This window comes from Meriones unguiculatus, chromosome 5 (assembly GCF_030254825.1).
Source record: "Meriones unguiculatus strain TT.TT164.6M chromosome 5, Bangor_MerUng_6.1, whole genome shotgun sequence".
Taxonomy (NCBI): domain Eukaryota; kingdom Metazoa; phylum Chordata; class Mammalia; order Rodentia; family Muridae; genus Meriones; species Meriones unguiculatus.
Window position 1 is genome coordinate 45,506,207 of NC_083353.1, and position 22,954 is coordinate 45,529,160.

The following is a 22,954-nucleotide window of genomic DNA, read 5'->3' on the forward strand; positions in this document are numbered from 1 at the left end:
ATCATTTGAATTACACAATGAACTTATACATACAGGACGTCAGTCCAGAAAACCAGGGCAGGAATCTTGAGGCAAGGACTGAAGCATAGGCTATAAAAGAACACTATCTGCTCACTGCCCTTGCTCCTGCTTGCTTGCTCTCCATACCACCTGCCCAAGGATGACACCATCCACACTGAGTGGAACCTATAACATCAATCATGAATTAAGAAAATATCCTGCAGATTTGCCCACAAGACAGTCTTAGGGAGGATGGAGGAGGTTCTTTCTTCCCAGACAACCCTAGCTTATGTCACCTTGATAAAAATTCAGTAGCAGAACAGTGCAGCCCACTTCCATATACTATGTGAGAGGACCTTGCAGCATGCTTTGAAGGGACCAAAGAAAATCTCCTAGTTAGCTTCAGTAGTCAACTTGATACAGTGACCTGAGGGAGTCTAAATAAGAGAAGTTGTTGTTTTAAAAACAAAACAAAATCCCGATTGTTTGAGTTTGCCAATAAAGACTCAGGAGCCAGATGCTAGGGTGAAAACCTGCTAGCTCAGAGAAGCAGCTCACCTTACTTCAACAATGTCCCAGAAGGATAAAGCCCTTTGTTCTCAGTTCACATTCCAGAGGAAAAAGTTCTTCCTTTTCAGCCTATGTCCTAGATGGAAAAAGCCCTTCTTACTCAAATCATGTCCTAAAAGGAAAAACATCCTCCTTCTCCATATTGTCTTAAATACCTTCCTTCTCAATGTCCCTCCTATCAGTTTAATCCCTGTCAGCTGGTTGCTAACTTTGCTACTTGACTTAGGGTTAACTTGATTTAATCCTGTTTACAGAAAGCTCTTGGATTAAAGCTGTGTTGTAGTGTTGAGCCACACCACAAGAACTTGTTTATAATACAAAGAAAGCTCTAGGATCAAAGACTGAGCCACACCACAATTAGAAACAGGTAATTACAATTCACAGCCTCAGGACACACAATGGAATAAAATACCCTCCAACAAAAGATAGCTAAGAATGCCAGGGGTAGAAAGCTGGTAGGCAGCCTTCCTCTGTGGATTCTGCTTCAGTTCCTGCTTGAGCTCCTGCCCTGGCTTCCCTCACTAATGGCCTATAGCTTGTAAATTGAAGCAAACATTTATCTCTCCAAGTTGGTTTTGCTCACAGTATTTCATCACAACAGAAAAGCAAACCAGTACATGGAGCAACTTGAATGATGATGGTGGGTTTAGTTTGCTCTCCACAGGCAATAATGCAGTCAGAAAAGACGTTTGAAACATTAAAGAAGTATTTCCATAAAAAATCCTTTGTAGTAAAAAACACTGTAAATATCAAAGTGCAGCTCCTTTCAGTGCACAGTGTCAAAACTGAAAGCCAGGTGGAACTCTGCATGTGGTCTTGGGAGAACATCATTGTTTAGTTTTGCTCCCTTTTCTCGGGGTCCAGTGTTAGGATATTGTGGAGCGAGGGTCTCACAGTGGTTTTCCTAGGGCTTCCCTGAACTTCATGATTTTATTTGAATGACTTCCCACAGAGCATAGTAGAGAAGACATCAAGAATTTATTAAAGAATAACATGAGGCATTCTCAGTGGCAAAAATGAGCAATGGCTGTAGTCCACTATGGAGGAAATCACTGTCCAGGGATGAGCACCAAAGAGCCCATTGTTTGCCTGTATATGTGGAGGTAGGCTTCATACTTTCCCAAAGCCCGGGAACAGAAGGCTCCTTTTGGTTCATGGTGCTGACATGCCCATCTACATTTATCCTTAAGAAAGTGGATCATAGTATGTCCCCGTGGATAACTCCCTTCTAGGTATTTTATAATCTATTGAGATGACAGGTTACTAGCAGTTCAGAAATGCAAGTCCCTTCATAGAGTCAGATGCACCTCTCATCTCCCACTATTGTGACTCAAACTCATGTCATTGAGCAACTTTAGCAGAATCACAGAAAGAAAACAATAATACACATATAAAAAGAGACATCTTTTTATCAATAAGGACATTTGCTCAACCATGTTTGTAGCAGCCTTATTTGTAATAGCCAAAAGCTGGAAACAGCCCAGATACCCCTCAGTGGAGGAATGGATGCACAAATTCTAGTACATCTACACAATGGAATATTACCCAGGAACAAAAATCAAGGAAATCATGAAATTTGCAAATAAACTGGTGGGATCTGGAAAAGAACATCCTGAGTGAGCTCTCCCAGAAGCAGAAAGATACACATGGTATATACTTACTCATATAGGCATATAATAGCAGATAAACCTACTAAAAGTAGACATCTTTAGCATTTCGAAATACACTCCCTTTATTGAGCCTGAAACCCTGCTACCACTGTTGTCCTCCATTTTGTCTAGTCTGCATTTATCTTTTCAAGAGGTTCTTTTGTATTCTATGGAGAAGGAGTTGTGGTACTTATGCTCCCCATCCTTAGAGTCAGTGTGCTAACAAGGACACATGATGGGAGATTCAAAGCTGATTTTGAAGGATAGGATGAGAACAGGCATGATGGCATATGCTGAAATAGTCTGTCTATTACTCCATAAACCTGCTGAAACCTTCTCCTTAGGGAAAGTTTTTTGAGACAGACATTCTTTATCCTGTTTCCCAAAGCTTGGGCATGAACTAAACTCTTCCTGCTATGGTCTCTCTCTCCTGGTTGGGGGTTGGGGGTAGAAATTACATGGGTTGGTAACTTAGCATCAGGTTCAGTTCTGGATTTTACAAACAGTTGTTTAGGTTGGGGGCCCCACCCTTACTGACCTTTGGACCTGTGATCTCTGACTACTGCTTATTAGATGGAGCCTTCACATTTCTAACCTGCCAGAGAGTGACCAGATTCTTCCTTCATTCCTGTCATTGCTTTCATCCCTCAACTTGCTGGTATATGCTTTAATGTTGTCATGTAGTAAAGCCTCATCTGATAATGTTGAGCCTTGTCTTCAGCCACATCCTTGCACAGCTTGGTTCCCAGCAGACTAAGGATGGTGAGGAAATGAAGGACAGGCATATACACACACACATATACAAGCTTGGATTGGTTGGTTTGTGATCTCTGTGCTGTGGATACAGCACTCCAGAAGCTCAGTGTGTATATGGTATTCACTTGTAATGGGAAGTGGTCTGCAATAGCAAACAGATACACAGGCTATTGCAGAAGTTGGGAAATAAGGCAGGTTTAGTTAATCTCAGGCAGATTGCCTCTGTGGGGAAGCAGTCTTCAGGTTGTAATCTTCAGGGAAGGGGGAAACTGTGGTGGATATTTTCTACACACACTGAGAACATTCCTGTTTGGGCCAGAGGAAGGCTTTGCCATCTTACTGAGCGTCCTCCAGGGAAGGTTTTGCCCTTGACATTGGGTTTGAGCCATTGGTCATTGACACAGCCAGGCCGGTGTCAAATAACACACATTGATTCAGGACTTCACTGGCTTCCTACGAAACCATTCATTAGGCAGGTCTTTCTTGACCTCTTGGAAATGTTCCAGTTCATTTGGCTAAAGGTACCATTGTGGTGGGAAAACATGGCAGCAAGCAGCAGGCATGGCAGCTGGAATAAGACACAGGGTTCACATCGTAAAACCAAACATATATCAGAGAGTGGAAGTGAAGAAATAGTAGGATTTTAGGTTAAATCCACACTCGGCCACTTTCATCTGCCTGTGGCTGCCTCACCAAAGGCCAAGCTGTGTGTCTCTCCCTCGACATTTCCATATTATTTCTCTTAACATTTGTTTGTAAATGCCAGACAGTTGAAATCCTGAAGCTAAGCATCTGAAAATTGAGGCACACAAAACCAGTATTACAGGGAAACCATATACTCTGTGTGAGTACTGACCCAGGGAAAGGCTGCCTGTTAACACTTTAGGGAGAACCTCAGAGCCATGGAAAGTCATGGGAGGGCCAGCAGTTTCTCAGCTCAGAGCAGACACAGTGAAAGTTATGAAATGGTTTGGGACTGATTACATCAGAGGTTCAAAGGGAGCAAAGCTAGAATTGCCTGTTTGGTGCAAACTTTCTGATCCCTCCCGCAGGTGTTGCAAGATAATTCAGATAAAGTCCATGCTCAGCCCTCCCCAGATGGCTGTTATCAGGACACAGGGAGTAAGATCAACAGGCAGACAGGATGCCCCACTGGGACACCAGTTCTTCATGCTCCCCAGCAGGAAATTGTCACCTTGCACAGACACAGAAATAACAAACTTCTGACAGGCATTTAAGACCTCTTTGCTTATGCTGTGCAGGATCTCCTCAGGCACAGAGTCCTCCTCTGCCACATCCATCTTGGTAAGTGCTCTGCACCCAAGTACTGAATCAGAAGGTGTTCTGTTTCCAGGCAGACTGTGGGAGGAGGAGCACTGGGCTACAGGAGGTTTTCAGTATCTGCAGAGAAGATGCTGAACTCTGACAGCCTCACTGCACAGGCAACTTTGTTCTGCACTAGTAACCAGCATGGTTTTTCCTTAGGATATTAATTTTCTGTAATTCCTAAAATTCATTAGTTTTTCATGCTTCCAGAATACCAATACACTTTTGCTTTGCACTCATGTTGTTCTAAAGACTTTCTGTGTTAGCACTTCAGTCACACAATCTATTTCCTGATTTATTCTTTCCCTCAGCTCTTCTCATGTCATCCAGGAAAGCTTAAACCCACAGCTTAATGTAATGTCCTCAACACTGTATCTGACTTCTGTGGTCTGAATAATTAAGAGGTTTGAATCTTTACAAGGAAATGATGGTGTAGGTTCAAAGCCCCACAGAGGACAGCCCCATACTGTGCTGTGGTTCACTCCCAGTTCATTTATAGATCCTAGAACTCAGAGGCTGCCTTTAGCCTGAGTTCTGCCCACTGGGATGTCTCAGGTAAAGGACAAGGTTGCCAGGTATCAGTGGCAAGATGTCAAGTGTATGTTAATCCTGGTAGTGGTTTCTTATTTCTGGGAAATAAGGACAGGAATTTATGGCTCTAGAGCCTGGGAGAGACAATTGCAAAGTGCTCAGATAATGGAAACATCTAGCTTTAGTTTCTCTCTCTAGGCCTTGTCTCTGTTCTTAGCTTTCACAGTTTCACAAACTGTGTCTTTACATGGAGTTAGGAACAGATGAACAGAAGCCTATCACCTTTTCTGTTTCAAAGAGAGCATCAAAGCTGCTGGGCAAGAAGGTAGTTATCCCTTGCTCCCTCACAGAGTCCATCAGATCACAGGTTCTGTCAGGAAAAGTTTCTCCTGTAGGACAATTGGCTCCATGTAGTAAAAGCAGGCATCTGTGAGAAAACTGTCAGGTCAGTGCAGAGGCTTCTCTGGGACCTCATTACTTCATTTTGCTGTACTACAACAGTCTAGCTGCAAGGGTGAGCTCTGAGGACAATAAAAAGGGTTTCAGCCATTCCTTAGCCCAGGTGTTTTTTTTGGTTTTCCCCATCACATCCCCACAGCTCCTTTATTTCATGGCCTCTCTGGACACAGCTCTGATACCTTCTAGTGACAGTTTTCCTTTTCTGGGTCTTCTTCCCCACTGTTTTATGAGCTTTCCAAGTAGAATTTTTAGAGAATACTGCCCAGTGTAACTCCGTTTTAAACACAGCCCACATTGATGAAGCAGAGCTAGTCCCAACTTCCAAACCCCTCTGTGCACTGCATGAGGAGGCTGAGAATGGGAGGAGAGTGATGTGACACTATACAGGTGAGCTCTGTGACGGTGACAAACACGAACACACAGCTTCAAAAGCATGAGGGTGGACAGGTTCTGCTCAGCCCAGACATAAATATGCTCTTTACACAGCCTCTCACCTTCCGGGAATGGGCAGGTCGTACCCAAGTTGTAGAGGAGGACACAGACATCACTCCCTTCCTATCTCCTCCCCAGCTACAGTGCACCCACAGGGCCAAAAGCACCCAGCATGCAGTGGTTTCTGCAGAGGGGGTTCCTTTCCCCTTTCCACTCTCTATTTCCCTCCAGGTCACAATCTCAGGCCACTGCTGTTCTAAAAACTGGTCACTTGTTTGAGGCCCGTTTGATGATGTTATGGATCTCAAGCTTTCCATGATTCGGGTAACTGAGGGATGACACAGTGTCTACAGTCCTGGTCTCCTGACTCCATGCAGAGCAGGGGGCTCTAACCTTGTTGGTCTGAGCAGCTGAAGCCTTCATAGTTGCTTTAACAGGTAATGTTCAGGATTCTTATGGATGTCTTTGCTTCAGATATATTTTGTTCTCCCGTTCCACCCTCTAAGCCTTTCTGTCCTCATCCCCAAGGTTCACAGGGAACCTATATCACAAATACAGGTCCATTCTCTGAGTGCAGAAACCCTATTACCTCTGCAGGAAAGCTGATAGACAATGCTAAAAAAGGTAATTTTAGGGCACAGCACAATTGTATCTCAAGGACACAGGCGGCTGTTGAAGGCTGAACTGTTGAGCAAAAGGCTTTCTCTTATCTAATGTTTCTGATGGCAGGAAGTGGCTATCATGTTCTCTGATCTCCTGTGCTGGGCTAGTAGGCATTCATGTGAGGACTACCATCTAGGAAGACAGCAGTTTTTCTACGAAGGGTTTTTAGTCACTGTAATGTTTTGTATACAAATGATGCATTAGCCCAGAATTTTCTACACAGTTGAGGGGGCTGCAAAGCCTGGAGCTGGCAGGTGGCTCAAGGCTGTTGTTTGTCTCACTCCACACAAGCTGGTGTTCACAGTGACACATGACATGGTGTCACTCTCCTCATCTTTTTCTGCAGAGAGGAAGCAACTGTGAACTTTCTCCTCCACACTAACAAGGTTCTGCAGTGATTTCAAAACAATGATCTCCTGAAGACATAATGCCATGAATATGGCTAAAGATTCCTGGCTCCTGAGAAGGCCTGGCTTCCCTAAGTGATTTATGTTTTGCAGAGCTGTAGTTAATGAAGACAACCTAAAAATAGCACAGCCTGCACCCAACTCTACAGAGGTTGACAACCCTCTCCCTGGTTTGACAAGGTGATATCTTTATAAGAATCAATTCCTCACCCTCTCCTTCTCCCTCTCCTTTTCCCTCCTCTTTCTCTTCTCCCCTCTCTCTCATGTTTGTGTGTGTATGTATTTATGTGTTCCTTTGTATTCATGTGAACATAGAAGACTTGCATTTCATGAAAATGGTGGTTATAAACATAGATTGGGATTATATTGTTGGTAGCTGCTAATGAATGCATACATTTCAGATATTTTAAACTCTTAAAACTTTACAAATGTCTACTTTATCCTCTATGAAATGTGTCTATCAAACCCATGGCTACCATTATGGGTGCACACAGGTCACAAACTGACGTTCAGGTTGAGCGACTGTGAACACCACAGCTCTTTGTCCTAAAGGCTTGATTACTGTTTATTTTTCTGGGGTCATCACGGCACAGACTCAACCATATTGGCTGTGTGCCATAAACTCTTAGTCTATGTCACCTGTTGATGAAACTGAATTTCCTCTCCTCTTCTTCCTTCTCTTTCCTGGTTCTTCCTTCTCCACTGACTGCTCTTCATTGAGACTGTCTTCGGGAAGGAGCAAGGGCATTATGAGGAACTCCATAGGTTCACAGGAAGAAAAATCTGAAGAGCTTAATCATGACTCTCTGGGCCGGGTGGCCACTAATCTTTTGAAGAACTAGCTTTTTGTGTCGCTATTATAGAATTTTTATGTGAGGAAACTCAAATTATTAATTGTTTTTATCAAGTATCCATTTCAGCTCTGAATTATTCATTCTTATCAAGTATTTATGAATTTTAACATTTTCCCTCTTCCCTCATTTTATAAATACTTCTTTGAATTTTTAAGCTTATAATATAATGATGTAATATGTCCTTTCCCATTCCTCCCTCAAAACCCATCCAAATATCATTCCCATGCTGTCCCTCATCCTCATGGCCTCTTTTTCTTTAATTGTTATTATATACATATATAGTCTCAGAGGCATCACTGCGACCTGCTCAGTCTGTATAATGTGACTTGTTTGCCTGTTTTCAGGGCTGATAATTGGGTTTTAGACTACCAGTTTGTGTGCTCTTCCCTGGAGAGGACTGTTGCTCCGGCTCTTGGCATTTCTTAGTCTCCTGTAGTTCTTTGAGAAGGGCTGAGCAGTGGTTTTCCTGTACCTTGGCATGTCTAAGTGTTGTTGTCCTTGTTTAGCTCAGGTTTAAGCAGTCAGGTGCGTAAGGTTATTACTGTAGCTCCTTAACACTACTGGGAGACACAATCTCACAGTGAATTCCCTAATCCCCTGCTTTCAATCTCTCCATGCCATCTTCAGAAGCAATGTTCTCTGAGCCTTGCTTGCAGTTCTTTGGTAGATGTGTCCACCAAGACTGGGATCCACAACTCTACATCTTGATCAGTTGTGGTTTTCTGTACTGATCTCATTCTGCTGCAAAGAGAAGTTTTCATGTTGAGAGGTGAGGGTTACACTCATCTGTGGATATGAGAACAAATACTTAGAACATTTAAAACATTTTTGCTTTTTGTCAGTATACTGTATTACAGTGCAATATGGTGAGAAAAATTATGAAGTTATTTCATCTCACACCCTTGATTTTCAGTTGATAATTCTTTACTGTGTATCTGGGAAACTTTTTACAACATTATATACTTCATGTGTATTCAAAATTCATTAGAGGAAATGATGATCTCTACATAAAACACACACTGAATTTCCTACATTCCTGAAGTCTGGAGAAGTCCCCCACACCTTGAAGGTTAGGAGACTTAAGACTCCTGTGGAGCCCATCCCTCAAGACTGGGTGGACACTTTCATTTAATTATGAACTTAGAATGAGATGTCCCTGAGCTTATTATAATTGTAGTTTTGTTTAGCACCCTAATTTTACCTGTCAAAAGAGGAAAAAATAAGGAGTATGCTCACCCTGAACTTATCCCGATATTGGATGCTCAGGCTCTCTTCACAGAGGCATCATGGCTGGAGATAAAAGTCATAGGTTGGAGGCAGAGTTACTTAAGAGAGTTCAGAGAAAAACCAGGATTTCTCTGGAAACAGAACTTGTCTCCATCATTCTATCCTTTTGGTCATTTTTTTTCTTTTCTGCTTCATGCAGGGAAGGAGCTGATCTGTCATTCACAGAGCTGCATTCTGTCTCCCAGGACACTACATGAGAAAACCAGCAGCTGACATGTACAGAGATCACTTTGTGCCTGAAACAGTTCTATGCTTGGTGTGTAGGTGGAATCCTCACACCTAGGGGCTTCTCGACTGTGCATATGTTCCAGAGTTGCTGACTGGAGCTCATCTTCTGAGTGCTCATGGTCACACTCTGAAGAAATGGCAGATAGTCGGCAGGATTTGATTCAGAGTCCAAACTGGTAATTATTTGTTCTGGAGATTAATTAAGAACATTTGGCCTGGCCGGGCAGTGGTGGTGCATGTTTTCAATCCCAGCACTCAGGAGGCAAAGGTAGGAGGATCTCTGAGTTCTAGGTCAGTGTTGTGTACAGAGTGAGTTCCAGGACAGCCAGGACTACATAGAGAAACCCTGACTTGAAAAACTGAGAGAGAGAGAGAGAGAGAGAGAGAGAGAGAGAGAGAGAGAGAGAAAATGAGGAGGAGGAGGCAGAGGTAAGAGGGGCAGGGAGGGGGAGAGAGACAGACAGAAAGAGACATAGAGAATGAATGATTAATGACTGAATGAAAAAGAGAGTGAATGACTACTTGGCCAGCAATGAAGAGGGCAGTGAGATAAATGACCCTGTGCACGTGGGTCTGACAATCAAGTGAGATGCAGCTATTACCCCTGAATAAACCAAACATGTGGATCAGGAGAGGTTAATATTTTATAACTTGTGGAAATGTTTAATGTACAAGAAAGTTTGTATTTTGAGACAGGCCTACAGTGGTCTGCACAGTTCAGTTTTGCATAGGAAGCATCAGGACAGTGGCGACAATGGGGACTATGGGGATGGCCTCAAGGGAGTCTGAGCTGGAGCTGAGTTCTTTTTGGATGAGGTGGAATTGGGATGAATTGACATCTTGTTGCCATCTCAGTGTTGGGGGGTAATGCTTCATTACCAGTATTTGGAATGAAGAGTTTTCTCTTTTCTCCTCAGATTTTTGGTACTTCAAATACACACACATACAATGAATAAAGCCAGCATACTCCACACTAACACAAACATTAAAATCACCTTGTTCTCTGAAATGAGTGTTGGGATCTCAGCCAACAGCATCCTTTTCGTCTTCCATCTCTGTATGGTCATTGGTGCACACAGGCCTAAGCTCATTGATCTCGCCATTGGTTTCTTGGCCCTGACCCAACTACTGATGCTGCTAACTATGGGACTCATAGCTGCAGACATGTTTATGTCTCAGGGGAGGTGGGACCCCACCACATGCCAATCCCTTATCTATCTGCACAGGTTCTTGAGGGGCCTCTCCCTTTGTGCTGCCTGTCTGCTGAATGTCCTCTGGACCATCATCCTCAGCCCTAGAAGCTGCTGCTTAGACAAGTTTAAACATAAATTTCCCCATGACATCTCCTGCGCCCTTTTTCTTTGTGTTCTCTACATGTCTTTTAGCAGTTACCTCCTGGTATCAATAAGTGCCATCCCCAATTCGACCTCAGATAATTTTATGTATGTTACTCAGTCTTGCTCACTTCTCCCACTGAGTTACTCCAGACAAAACACATTTTCCACACTGGTGGTCTTCAGGGAAGCCTTTCTTATCAGTCTCATGGTGTTCTCCAGCGGGTACATGGTGACTCTTTTATACAGACACATGAAGCAGGCCCGGCATCTTCACAGCACCAGCCTTTCTCCAAAAGCATCCCCAGAGCGAAGGGCCACCCGGACCATCCTGCTGCTCATGACCTTCTTTGTGGTTCTCTACATTTTGGCCAGTGTTATCTTCCACACAAGAATGAAGTTCAAAGATGGGTCTCTGTTCTACTGTATCTAGATTCTTGTGTCCCATGGCTATGCCACAGTCAGTCCTCTTGTGTTTATTTGCACTGAAAAGCGTATAACTAAATTTTTTAAGGTCACTGTGGGACAGGAAATTAAATATCTGATTAATCAATGATGGGTAAAATTGTACACTCCTTAATACAATCCAATATGTTGCTATCATATCATGACATAGTAGGAACATTCTGTGGCTTAAACTGATATGTGAAAACATCCTTTTAACATTCCATCTGTTTACTCTGTGTGTGGATGGCAAGTATATAAAACAATATTAAACTGCATTCCCACTCAGATATCACATGAAGTTTATCTTTCTCAATGGGTTTTCAAAGGAGGTGTGTGAAATGGCTCTCATCTGTCTTTTTTAGCACATTACTTTTTATTTATTTATTTATTTTGGAATTTGTGGCAGGGTTTCTCCATGTAGCCCTGGCTATCCTGGGCTTGCTTTGTAGATCAGGCTGACCTCATACTCACAGAGATCTACCTGCGTCTGCCTCCCTGAGTGCCGGGATCAAAGGCATGTGCCATCATGCCCAGATTACTTTTAATTTTTTTAAAAAATGATTTAACTTTTAACTGTGTGTGTATGTGTTTGTGTCTGTGTTTGTGTCTGTGTGTGTGTTTGTGTGTGTGTATGTGTGTGTGTGTGTGTGTGTGTGTGTGTGTGTACTTGAGTGCAGGTCATCCTGGAGGCCAGAAATGTCAATTACTCTTAGAGCTAGACTTATAGGCAGTTGTGTGCCACCCAAGGGTGAGTGTTGATAATTGAACTTGAGTCTTTTAGAAAACAGTTTGCATATGTGCTGAGCCATCTCTCTGGCACAGCCCATTACTTTAAATATGACATTTTCAATAAATCAATGCCTCAGTTGTTTATATTTGGAAAAATATACAAGGAAACACTGTTTTGAGAATAAATTATCACAGGATGCAGAACACACACACACACACATACACAGAGCCAAAATGATATGCAGAGAAGCATCCTGTCATTTGCATAATGGTGCTCCTATGGCCTGATTTAAAACAGTCAAAGTAGAAACAGCCACTGTCTAGAAGTGTCAGGATGTGGGATCAGGTCATGGCCTCCCCTTGTTAAGGAATGCTAGTCAGAACATGAAGAACACCTCGAATGTCTGCCATGCCAGTCAGGTACACTGCACAATCTTGATGAGTTACTTATGAAAGACAGAGCTTAGATGTGTCAAAGGAATAGAGACCATAGACAAAGGGCTTTATCTGGGCTCAAAAAATCCAAATTTAAGTAGGAAACTAGTCACAGATAGTTACTCAGCTGCACTATTGATATACTCCAGGGACCTGAGGGCTTGCAGCATGCCTGCTTAATTGAGACTAATCAGATACCTGCCCAGAGCACACTTCATGTGAGAGAACACGGACTCAGTCACACTAGTCACACAGTTGAGCACACTCACAGGAAGACTTCACACAGCTGAACCCACTCACAGGCATACTTTACAGTGCAGAACACACACTTAGAGACTTACTTCCCACAGTAAAACTGTTATCTGTCACTCAGTGTGAGGATATGTCACAAGCATGGACCCCACTCACACCCAGAATCGAGTAATTTCAGTGTTGACACTTACACTTAATCTAAAGAAATAACTGAAAACTGGTTAGTGGAAAAAGAAAGATCAGAGAAGATCTGTTTCATGTTCTGTCTACACTCTGAGTGAGACCTAGAGCCTCAGACAGGATGTAAATTAACAAAAAGAATGGAATTTAACTAGGTAACATGAGAGAACATTTCACACACCAAGGACATGGAGGAGAAGAAATAAACCACACAACTGTAAGTTGTATAAACCCACGAGCAGACATTTGCCTGGTGGCTCAAGTCTATAACCATGAAATCAAAACAGGAGGATAGTGAGTTCAAGGCCAGCCTGAGCTACAGGATGAGTCCAGACTAGCACACAACAGTCACAAAGCAAAAATAATTATAAGAATAAAATATTATTTTAAAATCCAATATAAGATGGGTGGTGGAGGCGCATGCATTTAATCATAGCACTCAGATGGCAGAAACAGGAGATTCTCTGAGTTCAAGGTCAGCCTAGACTTTAAATCAGGTTCCAGGGCAACTAGGGCTACATAGAGAAACGCTGACTCAGAAAAAAAATTCCAAATTAAACAAAAGGAAATGTGCACAGGAAAGGATTAATCTTACTTCTTCACAGTGGGTGAAGAGCATAAACGAATGTGCTGATCCCATGGTAAAGGTGAGCTGTATGATGGTGGCAAAATCAAGCCCATGGATTCATAAACACAGGGTGGACAGGTACTGCTCAGCCCTGACATAAACCATGCTCTGCACACATTTTCTCAACATGAGGAGATGGGCAGGCTGAGTCCATGTTGTAGAGGAGGAAACTTTTTCTCCTCCCTGGATGTAGTGCACCCTCAGTGCCACAGTCACCCAGCATGCACTAGGTCTGCAGAATGTTTGCTTCTTTCCATTGCACTCTTTATTTCTGTTTGTCAGGCTAGACAATTTGAGATATCTTAGCTGACATTCTTGTAGTATCTCTTTTAGTAAACATTCTTGTCTTATTCTGCATCATCATTAATCACCCAGTTAAATTTTGTGAACTATTTTGCTTACACATTTTCCCTTCCTGCCTTCTCCCTATAAAGTTGTGTGAAATTTTTCAAATAAGTGAGAGCTGGATCAGATTGTACACTTGCTTTCCCTCTTTGTGTCTCTTTCCCAACACGTTCTTTTCACCCCTGCTTAGGATCGCATTGAACTACTACTGGACAGGACATACTTGGTGCCCAACATGGGGTTGAGGCACGGGAATCAAATTGAATGTCCTTCTTTGTGTACCCACACTCCTACATAGGATCTGGTGCTTCCACATGGGAAGTGATTGAAGGTTATGCATTGAGATCTCCATGGGACTGCCCATCTGTGTGTTTGATCCATTGAGGTAAGTCAAAATGACGAATTATTGGACAAAAATTGAGCAAGCATGACTTATTCTTACAGGGTCTCAAGCAGTCCTTCAAGACACAAGGAGTAAAGGTAAACAAAAAGGAATCTCACAAGCTAAAGAGTTACTTTAAAAATTAGAGCAGCCAAACAGGCAGAAAAAAAGTACTTCTAAGGTTATTTCAAATGTTCATAAAGGAGCTCAAACAGATTTGTGTAATTTGACAGCAGAAAATAATTTAGGAGACAAGCCCTAGATAATGAGTATAAAACAGAGTCAGATGGGAAAAATAAAGTTGCCAAGTCTCATAATTCAGAATGGCCTCCTGCACCCACCTCTCTCTAACCCTAACAAAGAAAAAAGGCCCCCAGTCTGGCGGGGACAGAACACAGGGCCGTAGCTCAGTGAGCAGGAAAATCGGGGACACTACATGCCTCCTTCCCTCTCCCCTACCAGGAGCTAGGCTTGGATGGCTTGCAGAGAACTGGGTGGATGGGAATGCTCACACCCTCTGAATCAGCCTAAGACCAGCCTCTATCAGCTGCTGAGCTGAGCAGCAGTTCACCCTGCCACCATCCTCCTCTCATCTCTTCTCCCAGGAGCTTCATTCAGTGTTGGCTCTTGGACATGGGCCAGAGGGATGGAGCCACTTCTAGTTTTAAAGTTTAAATTGTGTGCACTGATAAATTCTGAAATTTACATCTAGTTCTGACTTTTGAAATCATGGTTATGCTCTATAAATTCACTCCTAAGGAGGATGTTTTGTTTTAATATTACAAAAACAGGTTTAAAAAAATATGCAAATGTTTAAAAAGTAGGTACCACAGTTGTTCTTGTCTTTGTCACTGTTATTGTTTTTATCTGCCAGCTGTCTGTTTTGGTTTCTGGTTTCGGTTTGCTTGCGAGATCTGGAAAAATTGGAGAGTTTCCATTCTGGTCAAGGGAATCTGGGGGATGCCCCAGTTCCCGGGAAAAGACCTGTAACTGCTACACTTTTTTCAGGACAAAAAGAGAGGGTCGGTGGGACCTTATTCTTTGTGAAGAGAGGGCTAAGGGGGCTCTGCTCCTTCGGGAATCTATGTGTGTATATGTTTCTATGTGTGTATATGTATATCTGTGGACTTAAAATGACGATAAACTGTGGACTTAAATGTGACTGATGATATTAATATTTTTGGACATGAGACAGTGCAAATCAACACCTCTGAGTTTGGTCCTGGACCATTAGACTTAAATTCTATAAAACATTTTAAAATTTATTGGTTATTTTAAAATGGTAATCCTTGGACAGTCTAACAAAAAACTTAAAAATAGTTTCTCAACCCTTTGGGGGAGGTCAAAAGACCTTGGTTATTTATTTTATTAATTTTAAAAAGGAAAACCAAGCAATTCTGTTTTAACCAATTAAAAAAAAATTTAGTTATTACAATATATCATGTAATAAAAACCTATAAAATATGTTGTTCTTCATTTTAAAAGGCTGGAGATTCTTCAATGCAAAACGTTTGCTTATGCTCTTTTACAGGACAAAAAGGACAACAGTTCCATGTTAGCCCAGGGTTAAGCAGGGTTATATTCAGATCACTGTTAACCACTGTATAAAATATATGCCTGATGGATAGTACCTAAATAAATGATTTAATAGTGTTTCTTTCTGGCCTATAGATTTGGTATGGCCAGAATAGTCCATTTTTTGAGGGTTGCAGGCTAAGTTTAGTTCTCTGTTTAATGCTAAATAAAACTTTTGTCGTTTAATTTTTTGCTGTTAAGTTTTAATACAATATGATAAATAAGACTTGCTAGCCCCTTTATAAATTATGTTTAATTAAAAGTTTTGCCTTGATTTTAGCTTGAAAAGAGCAGATTAAAAGTTATGCTAAAGATTATAATTGAGTACAAGATTGAGTTTTACCTCATCTCTTTGTTTAGGCTGTATTTTCTTAAGGTTAAATTTAAAATGGGTAACTATCACAAAAACACCAGAGACTGGGAGTCCCAGTCGGGAGAAAAACCCACAAGGAAGAAAGGAAACAGTATTGGCCTTGGGTCACCCAATCTTTCCCTGTAAAAGGTCTTGCAGAATGGCAGGTGCGAGCCACCATTACTGAACTGGGCTCTAGCAGAGAGCACGTAGAGCCCAGAGACTGCTGTACACCCAGCTCTCTGTCACAGACAGAGTTGTGTGCCCCAGGGCACCAGATTCTGGGAGTCTCTTTCAGGAGAAAACCCCACAGGGAAGAAAGCAAACAGGGACAGACTTAGGCCACACAGTATATCCCTAGAAAAGGTCCCACAGACCAGTGGGCAGGCGTGCCACAAGTCCAGAAACCTGCTGTGTGCCAACAGTTTTTCACAGACAGAACTGTGCGCCACAGAGCACCAGAGACTTGGAGTCCCTGTCGGGAGAAATCCCCAACAGGGAAGGAAGCAAACGGGGGAGACTTAGGCCCCCCAGTATATCCCTGGTAAGGTCCCACAGACTGGCCCAACCCATGGACCTGCTGTGCACCAACTAGCCTGCTGCTGCCAGGAGAGCAGTAATCACCTGCCACAGATTACCACTTTGGTACTGGGGCCCATAGCCCCACCCTCAAACTTACAGAAGCCTGGGATCCCTGAGATCAATCCCCAGGTGCTCCAAGTGGCAACCAGCTATCCCTAACAAAATGACTAAACCAAGGGACACCCAGGTTAAAGCAGCAGCTCAATAAATTTACAGCAAGAAACCCAGAAGCAGGGCATCTGTCTCCAGGAATTCTCAGGGTAAAAGAAGAGCCCTCTCCACTAATAGGGACCATAGTTACCACTCAGGTCTGTATGCCTGAGGTGAGCTCTGGCAAGTCCCATACAACACCGGCCATACAGTGACCAAACCCAAAAAGCTGAGGAGGCTTGCTTCAGGAAAAACCATCTTCCTGCCAAGGGGATTCTCTCCAATACAGGATTCCAGGAATCACCAGAAACTAACACCCAACACCCAAGATAGCCCAATGGGTAGAGGCCAGTGTAAAAGCTCAACCAACAAAAGACAGACCAATATGACATCTCCAGAACCCAGTTATCCAGTGGCAAGTAGCCCTGGACACCTCAGCCTAACTGAAATTCAAGAAGATGACATAACCTCTATGCTCATGAAGAGGGTAACACAGGAAACAAATAAAATGCGTAAAGACCTAGAGGCAGATAAATTCAAACAGCTTACAGTCATCTGTAAAGAAATAAAGGAAGATAAAGAAAAAGAGATTATGGCCATCTATAAAGAAATACAGGAAGTTGCAGCCAAACAGTTTGAGGTATTTAGAGAGGAAATACTTAAATCACTGAAACAAATTAAAGAAACATAGGATTGTTCAAACAAACAGCTGAAGGAATTGAAGGAAAATCACGAAAATACACAGTCAGATAGGTGAAAGAAATAAAAAAAGGCTGAAGATCTGTAGATAGAATTGAAAAAAATTAAAGAAAACACAAATGGAAAAAATTGTGGAGAGAAAGAAATTAGGGAAGCAAACAAGAACTACAGAGGTTGGCATAAGCAATAGACTACAAGAGATGGAAGAAAGAATCTCAGGTGTGGAAGATACAATTGAAGAAATAGATGTATCTGTCAAAGAAAACGTTAAATCTAAAAAATTCTGGACACAGACGGTCCAAGAAATTCAAGACAACATAAAAACACAAAACCTAAAAATAATAGGAATAGAGGAAAAAGAAGATTCCCTCCTCCAAGTCCCAGAGAATATTTTCAACCAAATCATTAAAGAAAATTTCCCAAACTTAAAGGAGAGGCCAATAAGAATACAAGAGGCCTACAGAACACCCACTATATTAGACCAGAAAAGAAAATCCTCCTGCCACATGATAATCAAAGCAGTAAGAATTCAGAACAAAGAAAAACACTAAAAGCTGCAAGGGAAAAATGCTAAGTAACATATAGTGGCAAGCTCATCCAAATCACACCTGACTTCTCAACTGAGACTATGAAAGCCAGAAGGGCCTGGATGAATATCATGCAGGCCCTAAGGGAACACAGATGTTAGCCCAGGCTACTATACCCAGCAAAACTCTCAGTCCTCATAGACAGAGAACAAAATGATATTCAATGACAAAAACAAATTGAAAAATACCTACACACAAATCCAGTGTTACAGAAGACACTAGAAGGAAAAATGCAACCCAAGAATACTAGCTACTTTCAAGAAAACACAGAAAATAATTAACCACATTACAGTAAACAGAAAGCAACCAAGCACACAAACTTATGACCACAGCCAACATCAGAATCAAAAGATCTAACAGCCATTGGTCATTAATCTCTCTCATCATCAATGGACTCAATTTTCCAATAAAAAGACATAGAATAACAGAATGAATGTGTAAACAAGACACAGCAATCTGTTGTATACAAGAAACACACCTAAGTCACAAAGATAGATATTACCTGAGTGTAAAGAGCTGGAAGATGGCTTTCTAAGCAAATGAACCGAAGAATCAAGCAGGAGTAGCCATTCTAATATCTGATAAAATAGATTTTAAACCAAAATTCATCAAAGGAGATGGATTAGGAAACTTCATACTCATCAAGGGAAAAATTCCACCAGGAAGACATCACAATCCTGAACATCTATGTCCCTAATACAAGGGCACCCACATTTGTAAAAGAAACATTGTTAAAACTTAAACCACACATAGATCCCCACACATTAATAGTGGGAGACTTCAACATCCCACTCTCAACAAAGGACAGGTCAACAAAACAGAAATTAAACAAAGAAACAATGTCTCTAACAGAGGTCATGAATTAAATGGACCTAACAGACATTTACAGAGCCTTACACCAAACACAAAAGAATTTACCTTCTTCTCAGCACCTCATGGAACCTTCTCCAAAATAGACCATATGGTTGGTCACAAAGCAAGCCTCAAGAGATACAAGAAGAATGAAATAATCCCCTGTATCTTATCTGATCACTGTGGAATAAAACTGGACTGCAACACCAACAGAAATAGCAAAAAGCCTACACACACATGGAAACCGAACTACTTGCTACTCAATGACAGCTGGGTCAGGGAAGAAATGAAGAAAGAAATTTAAGACTTCCTAGAATTCGATGAAAATGAAGGCAAAACATACCCAAACTTGTGGGACACAATGAAAGCAGTGCTAAGAGGAAAGTTCATAGCACTAAGTGCCTTCAAGAATAAATTCCAGACAGCTCATTCAAGCAACTTAATAGCTCACCTAAAACTCTAGAAAAAGAAGCAGACACACCGAAAAGGAGTAGATGGCTGGAAATAAACTAAGGGCTGAAATCAATCAATTAGAAACACATAAAACAATTCAAAGAATCAATGAAACCAAGAGCTAGTTCTTTGAGAAAATCAACAACATAGACAAACCCTTAGCCAAGCTAACTAAAAGGCAGAGAGACACCATCCAAATCGATAAAATCAAATATAAAAAGGAGGACATAAATAGAGACACCAAGGAAATCCAAACAATTATTAGGACTTACTTCAAAACTGTATATGCCACAAAATTTGAAAATCTAAATGAAATGGACAATTTTCTTGATCCATTCCACTTACCAAAGCTGAATCAAGAGCAGATAAATCAATTAAATAGTCCTATATCCCCTAAAGACATAGAAATAGTCATCGAAAGTCTCCCGTCCAAAAAAAGACCAGGACCAGATAGTTTCAGCACAGAATTCTACCAGACCTTCAAAGAAGAGTTGATTCCAATTCTCTTCAAACTATTCCACGAAATAGAAACAGAAGGAACACTTCCCAACTCATTCTATGAAGCCACAGTTACCTTGGTACCTAAACTACACAAAGACCCAACAAAGAAAGAGAATTTCAGGCCAATCTCTCTTATGAACTTCAAAGCAAAATACTCAACAAAATGCTTGCACACTGAATACAAGAACACATCAAGGATATCATCCACTATGACCAAGTAGGCTTCATCCCAGGTATGCAGGGGTGGTTCAATATATGGGAAACTGCTACGGCTGTTGCTGCTAAGGCTTGCTGCTGTGGCTGTCCAGTCCGGAGCCTCAAAAAAAAGTCTCCTATTTGCTGTGTGCTTTTATTAATTTTAATCCTCATTCCCCACTCAAGAACCCATTTGACTCTGCTGGCGGTCTCCGGCAGATTGGTGCCCGAACATGGGACTTGAGATACAGGGAATCAGTGAAGGACACCATGATTGTTGGCAAGCTGGCCTCAATAAGTAGAAAGGGCGCAGTGAGTAAATCCAAAAATGGGACAAGGCATTAGCCTAGTGTTTTCTGTATGGATCTCAATTAAAGGTAGTCTGTATAAGCAACAGAAAACTGAGAAAGCTAAACTTTCAGGCTCAGAGAAAAGGAGGTTAGAAAGATGGCAGGCTTTAAGAGAAAATGATATTATGCCATCAGCTCCTCCAGAGGAGTTATATTTCCCTCCTGATGACAGTAATTTCTTGCCAGAATGAGATTTTGAGGAAGACTTACATTCTAATGAGGTTGCAGATTTGGAGGAAGAACCAGATCAGTATTATTCTGAAAGATACCCTCCAATTCAGGCTATGCATGTTACAAAGTATAAGCCTTGGCAAAAAGAAATTAAAAGACTGGAGTGTGGCTTGGAGGAAATAAACAGAAAAATTAGAGAATTAACTACTAGGGAATATGAAGCTCAATCTCCCACTCCAACCCTATCATTGGTTGCAGGTTTGGACCCTCCTCCTGGGAGTTCTACAGTTGCAGTGGCCCAAAAGACAGGGGGATCTTTTCCTTTGTCCACTGTACGGGCAACTCTATCCCCTTTGCAAGCTTCTTTACAAGAAGCCAAGCAAAATGAAGAAGATGTATCTGAGTTTTATGGTTTTCCAGTTCTGGAGCAACCTGATGGACAGGGTAATATGGTGAGAGTCCATGCTCCTATACCTTTTAAACAAATAAGAGAATTAAAATGTGCATGCTGCCAATAAAGTCCTATAGCACCTTTTACCCAGGCTTTGTCTACTGAGGCTCTCTGCCTAGGGGACTGGAAATAGTTAGCAAGAGCATGCTTATCAGGAGGAGATAATTTATTATGGAAGTCAGAATTTGCAGAGCATTGTCAAGCTACAGCTGAACTTAATCGAGCTCAGGGACTTCCTATAACTTATGACATGCTTGCTGGAGAATAAATCTACAAAAAAACAGAACAGCAATTCGATACTATTCCTCTTGCTCCTCAAGATTGTAAAAGATTTGCTTTTAGCGTGCCATCTGTAAATTTTAAAGAACCTATGAAAAGGTATCATTAGCTTGTATTACCTCAAAGTATGGCAAACAGTCCAACTTTATGTCAAAAATTTGTGGCTCAAGCTGTTTTTAAAACTAGAGAGGAATATTGTTCTGTGTATATTATTCATTATATGGATGACATTTTACTGGCTCATAAAAATGAAGGGATTTTATTAAGTGCTTTTACACACTTACAACAAGTTGTAAAGGATCTAGGTTTAGTGGTTACACCAGAAAAGGTACAGACAAACCACCCTATTAATATTTGGGACATTATATCCTCAGACTATTATGCCTCAAAAAGTTCATTTAAGGAAAGACAACCTAAAAACTTTAAATGAGTTTCAAAAGTTGTTAGGTGATATTAATTGGCTAATACCCCATTTAAAATTAACTACAGGAGAGCTAAAACCAGTTTTTAAATTTTAAAAGGAGAGGCTAATCCTTTGTCAAAAGGAGAACTTACCAAAGAAGCTCTGATGCTTTACAAAAGATAAAATTAGCTATTGAAAAGCAACATGTTCAATATATTGATGATTCAAAAGAATGGGGTGCATATATTTTGGCTACTGTTCATACTCCAACTGCTGTATTGTGGCAAGAAGGACCATTATTATGGTTGCACTTGCCTGTGTCTCCTGTTTGAGCGCTGACACCATATTATAAAGCAGTTGCTAATTTAGTTCCAATGGCTCACACAAAATCTCACATGTATTTTGGTAGAGCACCTGCATTAATTGGAGTCCCTTTTACCAAACAGCAAGTAGATTGGTTATTTCAAAATGCAGATTGTTGGGCCCTAGCTTTGCTCATTATTTAGGACATATTGATAATCATTATCCAAAAGATAAATTACTTCAATTTGCCAATGAGCATGCTTTTGTATTTTCTAAAATAATTAAACAAAAGCCATTCACTCAGGTTCCAACACTATTCACAGATGAATCTTCAAATGGAAAAGCTGTATGTGTAATACAGGGACAAACTTTTGTTTTACAGACATTGCCAGCCTCGGCTCAAGTTGTAGAATGCTGTTGGTGCAATCTTTAAAAATATGGCTTCTACCTCTTTCAACTTGTACAATGATATCCATTATATAGCTAAAGCCTTGCAAGTCCTAGAGACTGTAACATATGTTAATACAGCTAATAAACAAATACAAGATCTATTTAGAGATATTCAACAAAGTATTTGGAGCCATGTGCAGCCTTGTTATGTAGGACATATTAGGGCTCATTCAGGGCTTCCTGGACCTTTAACTTTAGGAAATAATTTAGCAGATCAAGCCACAAGTTTGGTTGGATTAACTCAACAAGAAGTGGCTCAAAATTCTCATTCATTACATCATCAAAATAGCAAGAGCTCAAGAAAACAATTAGTATTACCAGAGAAGCTGCTAGACAAATTGTAAGATCATGTTCCTCTTGTCCTGAACATTTTAATGTACCTCATTATCGTGTAAATCCTAGAGGCTTGACTCCCAACCATTTGTGGCAAATGGACTTAACTCATGTCCCAGAATTTGGGAAACTAAAATATGTTCATGGAACAATTGACACTTTTTCAGGATTTATCATGGCAGCTCCCTTAACAGGAGAAGCCACCAAACATGTTATAAGTCATTGCTTAAAGTGTTTTGCTGCAATTGGTATTCCTTCCATTATAAAAACTGATAATGGCTCCGGATATATGAGTCTAGCTTTTCAACGTTTTTGTGCACAAATGAGTATTAATCATAAAACGGGCATGCCATATAATCCTCAAGGCCAAGGAA

The 22,954-nt window shown here is 41.2% G+C and overlaps 1 protein-coding gene across 1 annotated transcript; it reads left to right on the forward strand.

The window, feature by feature from the left end:
- The first annotated feature begins 10,110 nt into the window (after positions 1-10,110).
- LOC132653984 (vomeronasal type-1 receptor 44-like) lies at positions 10,111-10,929 on the forward strand. The gene has a single exon (XM_060383302.1). It carries the CDS (start codon positions 10,111-10,113, stop codon positions 10,927-10,929), a length of 819 nt encoding a protein of 272 aa, XP_060239285.1.
- The last annotated feature ends 12,025 nt before the right edge of the window (positions 10,930-22,954 follow it).

Excerpts from the sequence above, each read along its gene's own strand:
- LOC132653984 (XM_060383302.1), top strand. The coding sequence starts at position 10,111 with ATGAATAAAGCCAGCATACTCCACACTAACACAAACATTAAAATCACC.